The sequence below is a fragment of the Saccopteryx leptura genome, chromosome 7 (genome assembly GCF_036850995.1).
Source record: "Saccopteryx leptura isolate mSacLep1 chromosome 7, mSacLep1_pri_phased_curated, whole genome shotgun sequence".
Lineage (NCBI taxonomy): Eukaryota > Metazoa > Chordata > Mammalia > Chiroptera > Emballonuridae > Saccopteryx > Saccopteryx leptura.
The window spans coordinates 77,078,778-77,098,798 of NC_089509.1; the positions used below are offsets into that span (position 1 = coordinate 77,078,778).

Here is a 20,021-nt window from a genome sequence, read left to right on the forward strand (position 1 = left end):
TCTCAAACCTGGGTCTTTCTGCATCCCAGTCCGACGCTCTACCCACTGCGCCACAGCCTGGTCAGGCAAGGGGCACCTCTTTCCTTGGTGGTCAGTGAGAGGAGCACTGTATGTAGCGGCCCTCCAATGGTCTGAGGGACAGTGAACTGGCCTCCTGTGTAAAAAGTTTGGGGACCCCTTGATAGACTAAAGTGATAACAGGTGGAAATGATTTAGAGAACCAATATTCTATAGCTTCTGTTTTAAAATGATGAAACAAATAGAAATATATCTATGTATTTTTTTCAAGCAAATTAGTATTGAGGGAATCATTGCTGTTCAAATATTTTTGAGATATTAGTGTACATTAAAATATATATTTTTTTGCCTGACCTATGGTGGCTCAGTGGATAGAGTGTGGACCTGGAACTCTGAGGACCCAGGTTGGAAACCCTAAGGTGGCTGGCTTGAGTGTGGGGTCCCTACCTTGAGTATGGGATCATCAACATGATCCCACGGTCGCTGAGTTGAAGCCCAAGGTCACTGGCTTGAGCCCAAGGTTAGGGACTTGAACAAGGGGTCACTGGCTCTGCTGAAGCCCCATAAAGGCACCTATGAGAATCAGAGCAACTAACGTGCCGCAACTGCCAGTCAAGGCTTCTCATCTCTCTCCCTGTCTCTCTCTCTCTCTCTCTCTCTCTCAACAACAACAATAACAACAATAAAAGGAAAGCAACTGTAATTGGAACTTCCCCATCTTACCCCCTCGTCCCAACTCCAACGCTCCACATTGGCTAAGTCGCATAGCTGAAAGGATTTTGCTCATTTTTTCCAAAACACTTCAAATCTGGCTGGTCGCCAACCATGGAAAGTTTCAAGTAAATGTAACATTTGGGAGAGAAACGAGGAATGCTTGGGGCTGCCTTCGCGGGACCTCGGCCCTCAGAGGCACCGCCACAGGCCCTTACGCCACAGCCGGGGGTCCCGCTGCAAGCTCGGACCAGCCGAGCTCGCGGCGGCCCCGCTGACTAGCGGCCCCTCAGCTGCACGGGCTCTTGCCCATCAAGTCTCCCCAGCAGTTTGAAGTCCTAGAGTCTAGGAGTCCGTCCGCTTCGTAAATAACAAGCTCCTAAACCCGGGTTCCCAAGTCGGGCAGTCACCGGGTTGGTAAGGCGCGAGGAGAGGGGGCTCCCCTGACGCCCCGCCTGGCAGCTCGGCCTCACACGTCAGACTGAGTCCTCTCCCCGCCCCCAGCCGGTCCCCCGCCCGCCTCTTCGCGCTCCGAGCGCCCAGAGGAATTCGACAGCCCCAGCCTCCAATCAGAAGACAAGTCTAGAATATGAACCAGTAGAAACAGGCAAGATGGGCGGGCCTCCAGCGTCTTCCCGCCCCCAGGAGGGCGAACGCGGAATGTCTCTGGCCCTCCCCTGTACTTCAGTCTCAGTGCGGAGCTCTCGGTGGAGAGGGGAACGGCGGCGGCGGCGGCGGCGGCGGCGGCGGCTGCGGGAGCGAACCACACCCACACCCACGTCGGAGCCCCTGTCCTCACTTGCCCTCTCTCTCTCCCGCGGCAGAACGCGTCCCGCTAGGACAGCGGCTGCCCACGCCTGGAGCATCCTTCCTGTCGAGTCCGCCCTGACTGACCAGACGGCATGATGAGGCTTCGAGGTTCGGCGACGGTGCGAGAGCTTCTCCTGCGGCCGTCCGCCGCCGCCGCCAGCGCGGCCCTGAGGCGGGCGCAGCCCCTCGCCACGCTGTGCCGGCGCGTCCGGGGCGGGGGACTGGAGGCCGCCGGCGCGGCGGCCGCCGCGCGCCTCTACCCGTGGTGGGGCGGGGGTGGCCGGCCGGCCGGGCAGCTCGCCCGGGGCCTGTCCAGTTCCCCCTCGGAGATTCTGCAGGAGCTGGGCAAGGGGGCGCCGCCGCAGCAGCAGCAGCAGGCAGGGGCGGCGGCGCCCGCGGCCCCGCCAGCGCCCGGCCCCAAGGACGGCCCCGGGGAGACCGACGCGCTCGGCAGCAGCGAGGGCAAGGAGCTGGTGGCCTCAGGCGAAAAGTGAGTGGCTCGGCGAGGCGGAGGCGGCCTCGTCTCGCGCGGGGCCCGGGCCGAGGGGCCTGCTGGCGGGAGGGATGGAGGCGGAGGCTCGAGAGAGAGAAAGAAAGGGATGCGGGGCGGCCTGCGGCGTGTGCGCCATGTGATCAGGCCCCGCCGCGCCCGCGCCCCTGCCCCTCTGCGGGCCCTCACTTCCCTTCCTGGCCCCGGGCGCGGGCCGCCGGGGCGGTGCCGCCGGTCCTGGCGCTGCGGCTGCCTGGCCCACGCCGCGTGTTCCACGCCCTGGCTCCCGGCTGCAGCACCTGGGCTCCTGCCCAGCCCTTCGTGGGTGATGCCACATGACTATCTCCACCGAGTGACATTTAGAAGTCAGGCGGTGAGCAAAACCTGTGCCTTCCTGATCTGTCACTTTTCCGGGCTCGAATGACCTCCCAGCCTGCCCTCCTTCGATCTCTGCCACCGTCTCTTTGGAAGCCTAACGTTGCCGTGTGGCTCCCGGAGGCCTGTGTAGAGCCATCTGGGGCACCGGAAACAATGTTTCCGAAACGAGATTAGGAGGAAAAAGGTCACGTGGCCGAGAAGATGGGGCACGCTGTACAGACCACCTATTTGCCCTGCTGTGGCCTGATGTCCTGCATGAGGTGGGCGAGTGTTTGAAAATAAGTCAGAATACCAAAGATGAAGTTCGATGGGTAAAACACTAAGTGAAAAATTCGGGTTAACTTAAAAAGTGATAGGATATTAACTCATCTATACCACACAGCAGTTCAGTCTTAAAACTGGTTTTTCTTAATTTGCAGCAGTTATTTTCTGGATATTTTGTCTTGTATAATGTAAATGGACACAATCTTTATTTTCCCAATGTGGTTACAAATTTACCTGTTTGATTTTTTTATATCCCATTTTTCTGATATTGTATTGATATTATATGACCTATTTTACCTTCCTTTTACTTATGTTTCATATCTAGCTCCCTAGTACCTTAAGTCCAATTGAAAGTGTGATTCTTAATACTTTCAATTTCAGGTCTGCTTAATGTTTCCTGTAATTGGAGTTGGCACCTTCTAAACATTCCAAGTTAAACTTGTTTTCCCAGACTGAAAAAAAAAAAGTTATTTTAAAAAATCACTTTATGATGGGCAAAATTAGTGATATACTGCAGTAATGATTATATGCTCTGGGTGGCCTTTATAACAATGGGTGGATCTTCAGTTAGATGACTCAAATTCCTTCAAAATCCAAAAAGCTGGACTTTTGTTAAAGATCTACCTCTCTTAAGAAGGAAAAAAAAATCGGGCCTGACCAGGCCGTGGCTTAGTGGACAGAGCGTTGGACTGGGATGTGGAGGACCCAGGTTTGAGACCCCGAGGTTGCCAACTTGAGCCCAAGGTCACTGTCCGGAGCAAGAGGTTACTCAATCTGCTGTAGCCCCCCCTCCCCCCGTCAAGGCACATGAGAAATCAATCAATGAACAGCTAAGGAGCTGCAACGAAGAATTGATGTTTCTCATCTCTCTCCCTTCCTGTCTGTCCCTATCTGTCCCTCTCTCTGTCTGCCACCAAAAAAAAAAAAAAAAAAAAAAAAAATCTACTTTTCTAATGTTTTAGGACTTAATCTCATTTGGTACTCACTTTTATTTTATCATCATCTGGATTACCAGGTGTGTAACTAGTTTTAAATACCTGTGTCCAAAGTTAATAGCAAAATGAAATTTCTGGCATTTAATTATTGTCCTTAAAACAATAGGATAGAAACTGCTTTCTATTGAAAATGTCTTCCAGTCTGTGTCTCCTTAACTGGCTCTAGTGTGCATCTTTTTTTCCTTTTTCAGATAGGAAGTTGTGCCAATTTTGAGATTTACATGTTTTCCAGAAGCTTGTACCTTCATTGCCTTCTGAATAAGAAATCATCTTATAGCAATAACTTTGAAACTCTGTTTTGGCTTATATTATACTTATTGACAGTCCCTACATAAAAAGATGTCCTGTCCTTTCTTCCCAGCCCCCAAAGAAAATCAGTCTAAGCCAGGGAATCCTTCAAGAATATTGGCTCAGATGCCCTGGGTTTTTAATGGCCCACAACATTATCTTGTTTACCTTAGTTCAAAGGAGTTTCTTTTTTTTGTCACCAAAGTTTGGAATAGCTAGATTGGCAGATATTGTGGATATGCTTTCACACTACTGTAATAAAGGGAGGCTTGCAATAACAAGCAAGTTGTAAGCTTTTTGCTGGTGGAGGGTCTTGCTTTCAGTTTGTAAAAAAATGCAACATCTGTGAAATACAATGAATTAAACACAATAAAATGATTATCCTGTATATGATAATCCTGAAAGCTTTCACTCAAGGATTTCAAGAGTGAACACCAGCTCTCTTCAGTTTACAAATAAAGGGAAGAGCACTGGCCTCAAGATTGTGAGAAAAAAAAAGTTTAATCTGGTTAAAGATCCTATTTTCTGAATGACCTGGTTTCCAAAAGTAGTTTTCCTTCTTTGACTTCTTCCACTTTGCCATTATGTAATAAACATTTCTCTTATTCTGGGAGGCAAGCTTCCAGTTGATTCTGTTATCCTTTCTAATGCTCAGCTTTCAAAGCATAGGTCATCCCTGAGTCAACAAGCCACCTGGATTGTCAGCACCCACTGCTAGGTTTAATAGAGAATTATTAAAATAAATAGCCAGTTGAAAAAATGAGTTAACATTTTGTAAAGGGCTTCCATAGGACAGTATTTGGCATACGTTAAATATAACATAACTGTCAGCCTGGGATGCAGAGTACCCATGTTCAAAACCCTGAGGTCGCTGGCTTGAGCGTGTGGTCATGTTTATGACCCCATGGTTGCTGGCTTGAAGCACAAGGTCACTGACTTGAACCCAAGGTTGTTGCCCCCCTCCCCCGGTCCAGGCACATAGGAGAAAGCAATCAATGAACCACTAAGGTGCTGTAACAAAGAATTGATGCTTCTCATCTCTTCCTGTCACTCTGTTCCTGTCTATCCAACTCTTTTGCTCTCTCTGTCTCCCAAATAAATAAATAAATAAATGATAAAATTGCTATGTTTATTGAAAACCTGACAAGGACATTGACCTTTGAATTTTAGGCTCACACATGAGAAACTTCTTTTTGTTTTTTAGTTTCTAGGAAAAAATTCTGTTGAGAAATTGTACTTGTAGGAAACTGTGATTTGCACTGTTTACCTTTTTGCTCTGCTTACCAGTAAGCGCAGGGTGAATATGTGAATATTTAATACTTAAACCATAGCAATTTTATTAGCTCACATGGCTGGTTATTTTTTTTCCTTCTTTCCTTGGTCTAACTTTATATTTTATTAACCGTATCATCTATTCTGGAAGGTGGTGGGTTATAAACAAGTTACCTACAACGCCCTGGCTGGTTGGCTTAGTGGTAGAGCATTGGCCTGGGATGTGGATGTCCCAGGTTCAATTTCTGGTCAGGGAACACAGGAGAAGAGACCATCTACTTCCCCCTTCCCCCTGCTCTTTATCTCCCTCTCCTCTCCTGTAGCCATGACTCGATTAGTTTGGGCTCCTTGACCCTTGGTGCTGAGGATGGCTCCATGGAGCCTCTGCCTCAGGTGCTAAAAATAGGTTGCTTGGGAGCATAGCCTAAGATAGGCAAAACGTTGGCCCCAGACAGGGGTTGCCTGGTGGATCTCGGCCAAGACACATGTGGGAGTCTGTATCGCTGTCTCCCCTCCTCTCACTTTAAAAAAAATAAGTAAAATTAACAAAAAATAAGTAAAATAAATACATAAACAAGTTATGTACTTAATCTTTTTTCCATAGTCGTACTCTTTGAATCTGTGTCATTTAGGATATGACATCTCCTTCAACCAACTTCAGTTCAGCTGTTTTGCAGGACAGTGTGGTAGTATGTTAAAAACTGCATACCCATATGCAATAATTTTATGTTTGCTCATCTATACTTTCATTGCCTTCTGAATAAGAAATCATCTTATAGCAATAACTAAGAGATGCTGTTTTGGCTTATACTTATTGGTGTCCAGATGTAGCTTTCCTCCTTTGATTCCTTCCACTTTGCTATTATGTAATAAACGTTTCTCTTATTTTGGGAGGTAAGCCTCCAGTTGATTCTGTTATCCCTTCTAAATCCCAAAAGTGTATATTCTAGGGTCCCTGGAGATGAGGGGGCATTTTAAGCTAATTTCTGTATGAGCAATTTATTGTTTAATTAGAAAGAGAAAGATATAACGAAAGGACTAAGCTGGGAAAATATCAGTACATGTATGCTTTTTAGAAAATAGGTGGTTCATACAGGGTACAACATTGAAACTATTCCATTAAAATGGTGAGATTGTTTTTACCCTATCAGACTGGCAGATGTTAAGTTAAATCAAGCGATGCAGAGTGTGGAACTCTTACATTGCTGGTAGAAGTATAAATTAATTTAGCTATTTTTCAGGGCAGTGTGGTAGTATGATAAAAACTGCATACCCATATGCAATAATTTTGTGTTTGCTCATCTTTACTAAGTCATGGCATTTCAAAAATATTTTTTAAATTAAACCAGAATATTAAAAATACTATATTAAAAGTGAAAGTATAAATATATGTGATTTTAGTGAGCTTCAGTGATATGAAACTGTTGGAATAGATGACATATTCTGTTTTGATTCTTTAATACTGTATTTGATCTTAATTTGTAAAAATGAGACATGCAATTCACTTAAGCTAAATTCAAAATTGAAAAGTATAGTCATTTTATTTGTGATTTTCTCAATATTAAAATTTTTGGTTAGTTATCAGTGAGTGTTAGTTTTGTTTTAGTGGCATAACATAATATTTTTTATTACCTAATGTTTACATTAAACCACATATCTATTTAGCCATTGATATACCTGTACATAATTTGTAATTAATAAACTGTATGCTGCCTGACCAGGCGGTGGCGCAGTGGATAGAGCGTTGGACTGGGATGCCCAGGTTCGAGACCCCAAGGTCGCCAGATTGAGCGCGGGCTCATCTGGCTTGAGCAAAAAGCTCACCAGTTTGGACCCAAGGTTGCTGGCTCGAGCAAGGGGTTACTCAGTCTGCTGAAGGCCCGCAGTCAAGGCACATAGAGAAAGCAATCAATGAACAACTAAAGTGTCGCAACGAAAAACTAATGATTGATGCTTCTCATCTCTCTCCGTTCCTGTCTATCCCTCTGTCTCTGTAAAAATAAATAAATAAATAAATAAATAAATAAATAAATAAATAGAAATAAACTGCATGCTACTAATTAATATTTAGATCAGTGGCTCTCAACCTGTGGGTCCGATGGCTTTAGGCGACCCCTGCGTTTTGGTTGTTCGACCCCCGCCAGGGTCGCGACCCACAGGTTGAGAACTGCTGATTTAGATGAAGTTTACTGAAAGAGCATGAGTTAGATCCTGAAATTTAGTCTCCTTGAGTTTTAGCTTGGTTTTAGGCTTACTGTTTTACAAAGAGGTCTGTCTACTTCAGAGTCAAACTAATTCAGGCTATGACTACCAAATAGAATTGAGTCCTTTTTTGTGAGGCATTTTGTAGGGGAAAGTAATTGGAGATGTGGGCAGCAGGGTAGGACACTATTTTAGTCTCGAAAAGATAAATGTCACCTAGAAAAGAAATTAGTTGAAGATACTTGTGGGTGTCTTTGAGTTTTAGAAAATTACTTGAAATCAGTAAAAAGCTATACTACTTCTTTCTTTTAGCATTGAAGTAAAGAAAAATCATGTCTGTAGAGACAAAGTCTAATTGTAGGATTGCCATACTTTAAGGAGTTCAATTTTTTTTAAATATATCTTTTTTTTTTTTTTTTTTTACAGAGACAGAGATAGACAGGGACAGACAGACAGGAACGGAGAGAGATGAGAAGCATCAATCATCAGTTTCTCCTTGCGCGTTGCACCTTCTTAGTTGTTCATTGATTGCTTTCTCACATGTGCATTGACTGCGGGCCTTCAGTAGACCGATTAACCCCTGCTGGAGCCAGGGACCTTGGGTCCAAGCTGGTGAGCTCTTTGCTCAAGCCAGATGAGCCCGCGCTCAAGCTGGCGACCTCGGGGTCTCGAACCTGGGTCCTTCCGCATCTCAGTCCGACGCTCTATCCACTGTGCCACCACCTGGTCAGGCAGGAGTTCTTTTTTTTTTTTTTTTTTTTTGTACTTTTCTGAAGCTGGAAATGGGGAGAGATAGTCAGACAGACTCCTGCATGCGCCCGACCGCGATCCACCCGGCACGCCCACCAGGGGGCGACGCTCTGCCCCTCTGGGGTGTCGCTCTGTTGCGAGCAGAGCCACTCTAGCGCCTGGGGCAGAGGCCAAGGAGCCATCCCCAGCGCCCAGGCCATCTTTGCTCCAATGGAGCCTCGGCTGCGGGAGGGGAAGAGAGAGACAGAGAAGGAGAGGGAGAGGGGTGGAGAAGCAGATGGGCGCTTCTCCTGTGTGCCCTGGCCGGGAATCGAACCCGGGACTTCCGCATGCCAGGCCGACGCTCTACCACTGAGCCAACCAGCCAGGGCCTAGGAGTTCAATTTTTAAATCCTATATATACCAGGGGTCCCCAGACTTTTTACACAGGGGGCCAGTTCACTGTCCCTCAGACTGTTGGAGGGCCGGACTATAAAAAAAACTATGAACAAATCCCTATGCACACTGCACATATCTTATTTTAAAGTAAAAAAACAAAATGGGAACAAATACAATATTTAAAATAAAGAACAAGTAAATTTAAATCAACAAACTGACCAGTATTTCAATGGGAACTATGCTTCTCTCACTGACCACCAATGAAAGAGGTGCTCCTTCTGCAAGTGCGGCGGGGGCTGGATAAATGGCCTCAAGGGGCCGCATGCGGCCCGCGGGCTGTAGTTTGGAGACCCCTGATATATATACCAAGGAGTTGCTTGTCTGTGTCTTCACTTTTTAAGTCCTTTTTTATTCTGAGTAATGGTTAAGAAAGCCTAGTGAACTTACATATTTATAAAAATAATTATTATATCTCTAAGTGAGCTAAGTAACTTTCAGGTAGAGACACACTGTTAGTATGATTTTATCCTGGAATCTACTCAGGTATAAAATTGCTTTGATTATGAAACACAGTGCATATGACTGATTACTGCACATGGTATTTTTCTGACCACCTACAGTGTAGTAGAAGCAAATATTAATGTGTCTTGGCTCCATTTGGGAAGTGTCTCTGGTTGGTATGTAACACTGCTTAAGAATAGAACTACCATATGACCCATCAATCCCTCTACTGGGTATATACCCCCAAAACTTGAAAACATTAGTATGTAAAGACACATGCATCCCCATGTTCATCGCAGCATTATTCACAATGGCCAAGACGTGGGAACAACCAAAGTGTCCCTTGATAGAGGATTGGATAAAGAAGATGTGGTACTTATATACAGTGGAATACTACTCAGCCATAAGAAATGATGACATAGTGTCATGACAACATGGGTGGACCTTGAGAACATTATACTGAATGAAATAAGTAAATCAGAAAAAGCTAAGAACTGTATGATTTCACACACAGGTGGGATACAAAACTAAGACTCATAGCCATAGATAAGAGTGCTGCTTACTTTGGATTGCTCTCTAAAAATTCAGTAAAGTCCAATTAGAACAGCAGCCCTAATTCAATATAATCTCATCCTTGCTTTGTACAGTTTGGAGCTTTAACAAGCAGAACACAAATTTAATCATGACATTTTAAAGGTAAAGATTAATCTTTGTCAAGGAAGCTGTAGGCTTAGGGTGACTACCTACCACGGGCTGCTTTTAGTTCGGCTAGGACTAATTCTGGTCTGATAATTCAAGAGTTGTGTGACATTGGACATGCTGCTTGACTTTAAGTCTCTGTCCTTATTTGTAAATTGGGGACAGTTTAATCACTTTGCTTTATTACCTGGGTTTTAAGATAAAGTTGTTTTTTTTCAGACAGTCAATCTTTAAAAGATGTAAGATCTTGTTTTTATATTCCACCAACAATTAGCCTTGGGACAAAGTGACTTGGAGGATAAGTAGTAGGATTTGGCACTTTGTCAGACTTATAATGATATATGGTCTGCCACCTTCAGCATTCAACCTCACGGGTTTAATCTGCTATTTGTTGGTATTGATGGATATTTATTATCAGTAGGGTCACTCTATTAAATGCAAAATGATAAACATTTAAAAACAATATTTTTTTAAAGATTATTGTTTTGGGGGTAGTTTCCTTATTTACTGGTTGTCTTACATAGATTTCTTTTAACCCTGAAAACATTAGATAGAAAAAGGCACCTTAATTCATATATCCTCTGTTCTAGTTTGCTGTTCTTTATAAACACCCAGTGAATGCTTACCTTCTTTGCTTTGGTGGTTCTATTTTCTTTGCCTGAAATCCCTGTTCATTGCCATGTGTCTAGCTCCTATCTTTCAAATCTAGCTCAAATTCCACCTCTTCTAAAAAAAACTTGACTGTATTATTAGTGCCCAGTGAAATAATTTTTAGTGATTGGATCTCATAGTTCTTTTCTTGTAATTCCTCCTTATGTACTTGTTCAGCTTCCTTTTTAGGTTGTAAGCAATGACTAGCAATGTTGTGTATGTTATAGATGGCAGTTGAATACATGGGAAAAAAATTTTTTTTAAGAGACAGACAAACAGGCAGGGAGAGAGACGAGAAGCATCAACTCGTAGTTGAGGCACCTTAGTTCATTGATTGCTTTCTCATGTGTGCTTTGACCAGGGGGTTCAGCTGAGCCAGTGATCTTGGGCTTCAAGCCATTAACCTTTGGTCTCAAGCCAGTGACCATATGGTCATGTCTATGATCCCATGCTCTAGCCAGTGACCTTGGGGTTTTGAACTTGGGTCCTAAGCATACCAGGTTAGTGCTCTATCCACTGCGCCACTACCTGGTCAGGTTCTCGCTCTCTCTTTTTTAATAGAAAATATTTGTTTGTTTTTAGACAGGTATTTAGTAAGGGTAAAGTAGGGAAAAGAATGAACAAAGTGATAGTGAACAGATCTTACAGATATTGGAAAGGAAATAAGAAACAAAAAGGAATAAAAAGGTATGAAACAAGGATTTTTCTTTGAATTTATTAATCTATGTGTGTCCTATTTTAGTTGCTGGGTATCATAACTATTTTATGTTTTCCCCTAGGGTATCTGGAGGGATCACTAGGACTTCTTTTATAATTGTTAATGTTTTGGTTTGAAAGCCTGCTATAACCTTATTGTTGTTTTTTGTCAGTAAAACTTGAATATCTCTCAAGGATTTTCTAGTTACTATATCGTTAATGAAAACTAAGTTACTAGCTTTTGAATTGTAATAGCAAAATACATTATTATAAAATGTTGCCACAGAGCCATATTCAATTTGGGGAGAAAAAGGGACAAGAAAGATCTTAGGAGTAATTTCTACCTGTTTGAAAAATTTGGGGGTAATCTGTTCATTTGTTTGTTCACCAGATTGTTGAAGCTAACTCATTCTCAGATCAGAGTCTGAGCTTTTAAATGCTAAGAGAGGTAGTACTTCATTTTTATCAATTTTGACCATTTGTGAGAATATTTTTTAAGACTTAACTCTCCTGTGGATAAAAATTAGCCTCTTCTAAAAGCAAGTAAATATTTACCCTTTTTTGCTAACTATGGCAATAACACGGTCACTTTAATTTTTTTGTACTATGTACCATAAACTAAAGAAGTGTATATGTATTTTGTGTTACTTACATAGCTTTTAGGCAGAGCAAATACCATTTACTAGTGTGATAAATACGTAGAAAGCTTATCCTGCAGTTTTTTAAAGTGATAAACTACTGCCATCTGAAGTTGATTTGACAAACCATTTTCTGTAAATAATTAGTGTTCTCACTAATATTTTTTTTTGACAGCTGGTTCAATTTTTCTTTAAATATTAAGTCATTGGCTCAGTAGTAGAGCATTGGCCCAGCATGTGGATGTCCCGAGTTCGATTCCCAGTCAGGACACACAGGAGAAGCACCCATCTGCTTCTCCACCCCTCTCACTCTCGCTTCTCTCTCTCTTCCCCTTCTGCAGCCATGCTCAGTTGGAGCGAGTTGGCCCTGGGCACTGAGGATGGCTCCCTGGCCTCTGCCTCAGGTGCTAAGAAGAACTCAGTTGCTGAGCAATGAAGCAACATTCTAGATGGGCAGAGCATACCCCCCTAGTGCGCTTTCTGGGTGTATCCTGGTTGGGGCACTGGCAGGAGTCTTTCTCCGCCTCCCCTCCTCACTGAATTAAAACACACACACACACACACACACACTCTCTCTCTCTCTCTCTCTCTATTAGTATTGTTGAATGCTATTTAATGTCATTAGTATTGTTGAACGCTATAATGGTTTTAGGTCAGGGTAAGACCAAGAAAAATTGTACCTTATAACAGTAATATATATTATACCAATGGCTAGTCCATAAATGACTTAATGTTGTTGTTTTTTTCTTTTATTTTTTTCCCTTTTTTTTTTTTTTACAGAGACAGAGAGAGAGTCAGAAAGAGGGATAGACAGATACAGACACACAGGAACGGAGAGATGAGTAGCATCAATCATTAGTTTTTCATTGCGCATTGCAACACCTTAATTGTTCATTGATTGCCTTCTCATACGTGCCTTGACCACGGGCCTTCAGCAGACCGAGCAACACCTTGCTCGAGCCAGTGACCTTGGGTCCAAGCTGGTGAGCTTTTGCTCAAACCAGATGAGCCTTGTTCAAGCTGGCGACCTCGGGGTCTCGAACCTGGTTCTTCCGCATCCCAGTCCGACACTCTATCCACTGCGCCACCGCCCAGTCAGGCTAAATGACTTAATGTTAAGGTCTGAGTTTAAGAAAACAATTATTCCCTCCTTCCTTTCTCTCTGATTTTCTCTGTTTATTGAAATACAGGTAAAGTCCTTTCCAGAATATTGTATATGTACACACATATATGTATATGCACAAATGTATATACCCCCCCCTATTTTAATAAGTAGTGATGGATAGGGAACAGACTAATCTGCCATAGATCTGTAGTCCTTATAACATCACTGTAATGCTTATGACAGTATTGGACAGAATAATGAAATGTGTTTTTTTCAGTCTTGGTGAAAAAAATACATTTAATAGCTTCATTGTAGTTTGTCACTTGAAAGCTTTTCAATAGATAGGAAAAAATTCCTTGTTTAAAAGTTTGTTTAATCATAGCATCCTATAGAATAGAATAATGTTATTAGTTTAGATTTTATTGCACTTTTATGATAAAAATTTTTATTCTAACATTCTTTCTGATTTGTGGTGTTTCATCATATGTGAGCCTAGAACACTTTAGAAATAGTAACCATAGCTGCCATCAGTTGAGTTCTCTCTTCTAGGCAGTGTTCTAAAGGTATTGAATGTATGAGTCAACTGATCCTCACAATAACCCTGTGAGGCAAGTGCCATCTCTCTTTCTCAGATGAGGAAACTGAGTCACAGAAACAACAATTTACACAAGATGACTCAGTTTAAGTATTATAGCCAGGATTTAAGAATTTGTGTACTAATCTTTACTGTCTAATACTTAATTGCTGTCTTCCCCAGATTTTACAATCAGGTTAACTATTTAACCAATATGTAGATGTAGTCATCATATTTAAAACAACAACAACAAAGTGTTGACTCTTAACTGAATATTTGCTGAGCTCTAATTAATATTGGGTGACAGGAAGGTACCACCATGACAAGTGGCTAGGCATTAGCACAACTAGAAATGATAATCAAGTTTTTAAAACTTGAGGTTAAAGATCTGTATTCACTAATGAGTTATTATTTACTTGTTTTTAAGTCTGGTTTCAGTAATATTGGTTTGATTTTGATAAATCAGCATTTAGTATGACACGCCTTTATAAATAGATCAGTTCAGCTGTAGTCTGGTTCAGTGATTATTTAATAATAGATGTAGCTCAAATCCATTAGAATGTTCTCACAAAGATTAATTTCATCTTCTTTTCCCCCCTTTAGTAAAATAAAACAGGGTCTGTTACCTAGCTTGGAAGATTTGCTGTTCTATACAATTGCAGAAGGACAAGAGAAAATACCTGTTCATAAATTTATTACAGTAAGTTTTTATATTTTTCTATCTCAAACTTTTTAAAGATCAGTAGTACTGAATCAATAATACAGAAATACTGAAATGTAGTCTTAAAGGCCATTTGACATATAGTTTCACTGACACTATTTCTCTTATTATGTTTTCAAATTTTTATTATGCTCATTTCAAGGTAATCATTGAAAGAAAATGAAAGAATGAGAAACTTGTCCAGAAAGTGGGTAATAGTGGCACTAAAATGCCATATACATATTCAGGTCCTGAGTAGTTTTTATGTACAGGAGTAAAAACTTGTAGTTGGAATAAGCATATACATTTTTTGCACTATATATTTACAAACTCTTATTTTTTCAAAAACAGGCACTCAAATCTACAGGATTGCGAACGTCTGATCCCAGGTTGAAAGAGTGTATGGATATGTTAAGATTAACTCTTCAAACAACATCAGATGGTGTCATGCTAGACAAAGATCTTTTTAAAAAGTAAAAATTTCTGCCAAACATTTAATGGTGATTGCTATGCTATATGGTGATTTTTATTTTAAAACAATCTAAAGCCAGTGCTTCCTGTGTAACTGAAACAAAACGGGGGGATTTATAAAAATCAATTGTTTGAAGAACATGGTGCACATTATGGTTCTCTGATACATTGGGGCTATTGTATACTTTCTTTGAAACCGCTCTAAGGCAATGTAAGGACAAATGTTTCCAGTGTACATAAAATAGAGCATACCCTGTCCTGTAATGGCTTTAATTTACCTCTACTTCATCTGAATTTCTTGCAGGCTTTCTCAGGATGGTCTCTTTTTTTTTCCTACAAGGTGATATAGATGACAGCATAAAATGAGAAGGCTTCAGACAGCCTGTATTCCCTACATTTACAATTCTTCATTATCTGCTTCTTTCCTCTCCTCAGATGTATTAATATATAGGCTTTTGACTATTTTCATTTTTCTCAAATAGTATATTTAAAAACTAAAGATAACTTTGGAGGTTAATTTCCTGATTTGGTTGATTGATAATATTTCGTTTTTACTTTTCTATATTTGCTTTCTTATTATGTATCTTATTATGTATGTTCATTAATGTGTTCCTACTAGTCTGATTACTTAATGGACAGCATGTTTGTAATGGATCCCAAAGAGATAAATAGTATGTTAGACTGCTAATAAAGTGAAAACCAGTATAAAATTATAAACACTACTGTAAGATACTGGCTTTTATTCAGATCATAGGCTTAGTTTGAAATAGACGCAAAGATTTCTAGCATTGACCTTGAAAAGTTATTTTTATGTATATATGTATTTTTATTTGTTTTCCCTTTTATTTTCTTTTGGGACTGGATGATTTGTTCTAGATATCTCCTGGGAATATCCTGGAGTTTTAAGTCATCTGAAGGTATATTTAACTGAGGTCCTTCAAAGTTTCCTGGCATGCTGTGAAGCACAGCAAAGTATAGATTTTAGGTCCATGGTGGAATTGGTGTTAGGAATTTGGAGTCTTTAGAACCTCTTCATGAAGAGAGGGAAATCATTTCTAGTTAAGAATAATTTACAATCCTACTTTTACAGTGAAGATTATTTTACTTTAAGTGTTCATGATCTATCTGCAGAGTACTTTTGATTATGGTGCCTTCTGGGGAGTTAGTTTGGCTTATCTGAGCATGAGACGTCAGAGAGATGGTAGGTAGATCTGTTGATAATAAGTATGAGGAATTGCTTTGGAATTTTAAGTGAAAGCAGTATTTCACTCTTTTAGTACTGTTTAAAATTTTTGTGCTTTATAAATATGTTGCTGTGTTTAAATCTGAAATTAAAAGTAATTTAAATACCTTGATTATGAATCCAGGAACCTAATCATAAAATTTTCTATCCATAATTATATAAAAAATAATGACTACTGTTATTTTAAACATTAATCCATTCTTTAAACATTGATGATTGTAATATAAGCAGTTCCCAAATTGACAAATGCTTCGTGGTATATATAAACAGGTAGTGGAATAATCTGTAGGGATAAGGATTGCACTTTCCATCCCTAGAAAGAGATGATTTAAAACCTCTGAATATTAACCTTTTCTGGTCATCTGAAAAGGTGATGGCTGCAGAGAAGTTCTTCTGTTTTCAAAATAGGTTTTCTAGTTAGTGTTGCCAAAAATAACACTATTTCATGTCCATGCAAGTGGGAAGGGGATGTTACAGTGAAATTCATTTTCCCAGAGAAATAATTCATAAAGGTGGTTAGATTTTGTTGAAGTCAGTGTGTTGATATTTTACCTAAAATACCTTGTTGGTTAATATATTTAGCTTTTGAGGGTAATCTGAGAGACACCTATTATGTATGACATTTTTTTCAATGGAAAAATGAATTCTTGAGTATGCTTTTCGGAGTATAATTTGTTTGAAAGTTGGAGATTGCCTGTACCCATCTAGATAGTCAATTGTTTTTAATATTAATAATCCTTAAAAGTAATAGAAGTAGAAAACTTGTAATGAAAGTGAATGCTGTATTTATTCATGCATTTTTAGCCATCTGAGTATTAGTTTTTGTATGTGATCATAATTTTTGGTCTTTTTCTTTTTGAGGAAAATGAATGATAGCCTTTGCATTTATATAATGCTTTAATTTTTTTTTTTTTTTTTTAGTAATTCATGGTTATTTTACTAATGAAAAATTATATATAAGATATTTTGTAAAATATGGACATACATTACAGTTGTTAATCATAAATACAAGTTAAAGAAGGAAAGTGAAATGACTATTATTCCCAGTTTGCAAATGAGAAGATTGAATAAAGCATGAGAAAGATGTGACTTGCTGAAATTCCTAATATGTACTGCCATCTATCTTAAAATGACTTTCAAGAAAAACATTTACTGTTTGCAATGCTTATTAGTATGCAATTAAGTACTCTTTTGAGTTTTAAGATTGCCTTTGTCGGCCACAGTAATCTACCAGTTAAGGCACCACAGCTTTATCAGTACCTTCTGGTAGAGCCAGAAAAAAAAAACTACCCCCAAATCCTACTTTCACTGACTGTACAGTTTTGTTAATTATAAAGCCTCCTTTTAAAAGTGCTAATAGTTTTAAATAGTGGTAGGTTAATAATTTAAATTTATGTGGCAGTTCTTGTATTCTCTCATGTATTTCTTTTTTTTGTTGTTTTTTTTTTTTTTGTATTTTTCTGAAGCTAGAAACGGGGAGAGACAGTCAGACAGACTCCCGCATGTGCCCGACCGGGATCCACCCGGCACGCCCACCAGGGGGCAATGCTCTGCCCCTCCGGGGCCTGGGGCAGAGGCCAAGGAGCCATCCCCAGCACCGGGCCATCTTTGCTCCAATGGAACCTCGCTGCAGGAGGGGAAGAGAGAGACAGAGAGGAAGGAGAGGGGGAGGGGTGGAGAAGCAGATGGGCGTTTCTTCTGTGTGCCTTGGCTGGGAATTGAACCCGGGACTTCCGCACACCAGGCCGACGCTCTACCACTGAGCAAACCAGCCAGGGCTCATGTATAATTTCTTAAAAAATAAGGATATATATTTGATTTGATACAGATATAGTGGTTTAAGATCAGGAATTGCCTTTTTTTCTGCTGAGAAATGTATTCTTCAGTATATTTTCTTGCAATTCATTTACAAATTGAATTGCTATTTGAAATATATTAAATATATATTAATTGAGTGACAAAAAATATTTTTAGATCAACATTGCAAAGCTATTAGAAAACAGTTTATCAAAGTTTATTGAAGTAATAAATGCATATTATCTTGGGTGTCAATTATTTCTACTTCTGTAGGTTAATAATGGAAATTAGGACTATAATTATTTAGTCCTAATTTGATTGGAGCACATTTTTAACACTGAAAACAACTTATTTTAAATAATTATTTTATTCTTTTTTTTTTTTTTTTTTTGTATTTTTCTGAAGCTGGAAATGGGGAGGCAGTCAGACACTCCCACATGCGCCCGACCGGGATTCACCCGGCATGCCCACCAGGGGGCGATGCTCTGCCCATCCGGGGCGTCGCTCTGTTGCGACCAGAGCCATTCTAGCGCCTGAGGCAAAGGCCATACAGCCATCCTCAGCGCCCAGGCCAAGTTTGCTCCAATGGAGCCTTGGCTGTGGGAGGGAAAGAGAGAGACAGAGAGGAAGGAGAGGGGGAGGGGTGGAGAAGCAGATGGGCGCTTTTCCTGTGTGCCCTGGCCGGGAATCAAACCCGGGACTTCCACACGCCAGGCCAACGCTCTACCGCTGAGCCAACCGGCCAGGGCAATTATTTTATTCTTATATTGACCAAGTGAGTTTACATTCTGAATTTTTATTAATAGTTAAAGTGTTAAATTTTGCTTTTAATTTTAATTTGATGTCTCATTTAGAACAACTTAAATTAAAATATTGAGATAAAAATTTCTCATTTACCAAGGGATAAAAATGAAATGCTGAGTGTCTACTTCTTCATTTCTCCATTTATAATTAGTCTAAGTTATTTACTTGTAAGTTACAGTTTTCTTATCTGTAAAGTGGGGAAATTATCCTAATCAAAGTGTTTATGTTTTGAGGATTAAACAGAATGAATAGTACTTGAAAGAGTATTTTTTTACTGCAAATTGAATTTTTTTCTTTTCCTCCAAAGAAGCTGTCAATACAGTGTCACATCATTTATCTGTGAGGAATCAGTTGCATAAATGACTTCACATAGTTAATAGTTTGACTTTAATACTTCAACTATATATAACGGAGACTTTAAAGAAGATGGGTCTAGAGTACATGGTTGGCTGTTACCTTCTTTAAGGTTACATTAATATATTGATTTTTCTGGCTTAAATTCTTCTTAGAACAAAGCAGAATATTAGTTAAAATCCTTAGATGTTGTTCCCTCCAGTCACATGATTTACCATAACTTTTAGATAGTTGTAAGCAATGAAACATTTTTATCTACACTGCATTACCTATCTTACAGTGAGTAGAATAATGTAATTAAACATTTTTATTGATTCAAATAATATAAATGTAATTTATACTACGTTATATATGATTTTTCTTATTCATTATTTTTACAAGTATTTTAATAAGTATGTCATTTAAAAAACAAATTAATCTGACTAAACAAAGCGGATTTTATTTCCATTATTTAGCTTAGAAGTGTAATTTTTTAAAAATTAATTCAGGAAAATGTGTTAAAATACAAACTGTTTAGCTTTTTGTGAAATACTACTAATAGTTTTATAGGAATTAAGGGATATACAGGGGTTGTCAAAATTAGATTTACAGTTGTGAGTATGCGAAACACAGCTTATTCTTGTGTTATTTTTTATTATGTAATTATTGTATTCTCCTTATGAACAACTGTAAACCTACTTCTGCCCACCCCTGTCTGTCTGAGGTTATTTAATGGAAAAATAAACAGGATCTCAACTATATATGACTGTCAATTTTGGTAGGCTAAGAAACTTGTTTTTAGATGGTCCTGATACTTAACCTGGTCTAATGCTCTGTTATTTAATCTTTGATATAATTCTTAGGCAATCTAATTTATTTCTTTACTTGTTCAACAACTTATAGACAACTACATGAAAGACTGCTTAAAGGAAAGAAAATAATGTACAAAGAGTTTAATTTATAGAATTGTTTATTGTATCAATGATATATTTATCAATTGTTTGAATATTCTCCTAATTAATATTATTACCAACCACTCATATTTGAAGAGCATATAGTCTTTTTTTCTTTTTCTCATGTTTCACAGATGTGTTCAAAGCAACATTGTTTTGTTGACACAAGCCTTTAGAAGAAAGTTTGTCATTCCTGACTTTATGTCTTTTACCTCTCATATCGATGAGTTATATGAAAGTGCTAAAAAGCAGTCTGGAGGAAAGGTATGTTTTTAATGTGAATATTTTTCTAAACCAATC

At 39.7% G+C, this 20,021-nt stretch overlaps 1 protein-coding gene and 1 non-coding gene across 4 annotated transcripts in view; one reads left to right on the top strand and one right to left on the bottom strand.

The window, feature by feature from the left end:
• Nucleotides 1-1,318: 1,318 nt before the first annotated feature.
• GLS (glutaminase) overlaps nt 1,319-20,021 on the top strand; it is an 83,486-nt gene continuing 64,783 nt past the window's right edge. The window contains exons 1-4 of one of the 3 annotated variants that reach the window (XM_066346226.1): nt 1,319-2,029; nt 14,024-14,120; nt 14,472-14,593; nt 19,856-19,985. In XM_066346226.1, coding sequence (XP_066202323.1) covers nt 1,632-2,029; nt 14,024-14,120; nt 14,472-14,593; nt 19,856-19,985 — 747 coding nt within the window. In that variant the 5' untranslated portion in view covers nt 1,319-1,631. The remainder of the gene's footprint in view (nt 2,030-14,023; nt 14,121-14,471; nt 14,594-19,855; nt 19,986-20,021) is intronic. The other 2 variants (XM_066346228.1, XM_066346225.1) reach the window with 2 other exon arrangements.
• Nucleotides 8,474-8,549, bottom strand: TRNAA-GGC (transfer RNA alanine (anticodon GGC)). The gene has a single exon. It is a non-coding gene; the product is annotated as a tRNA-Ala (tRNA).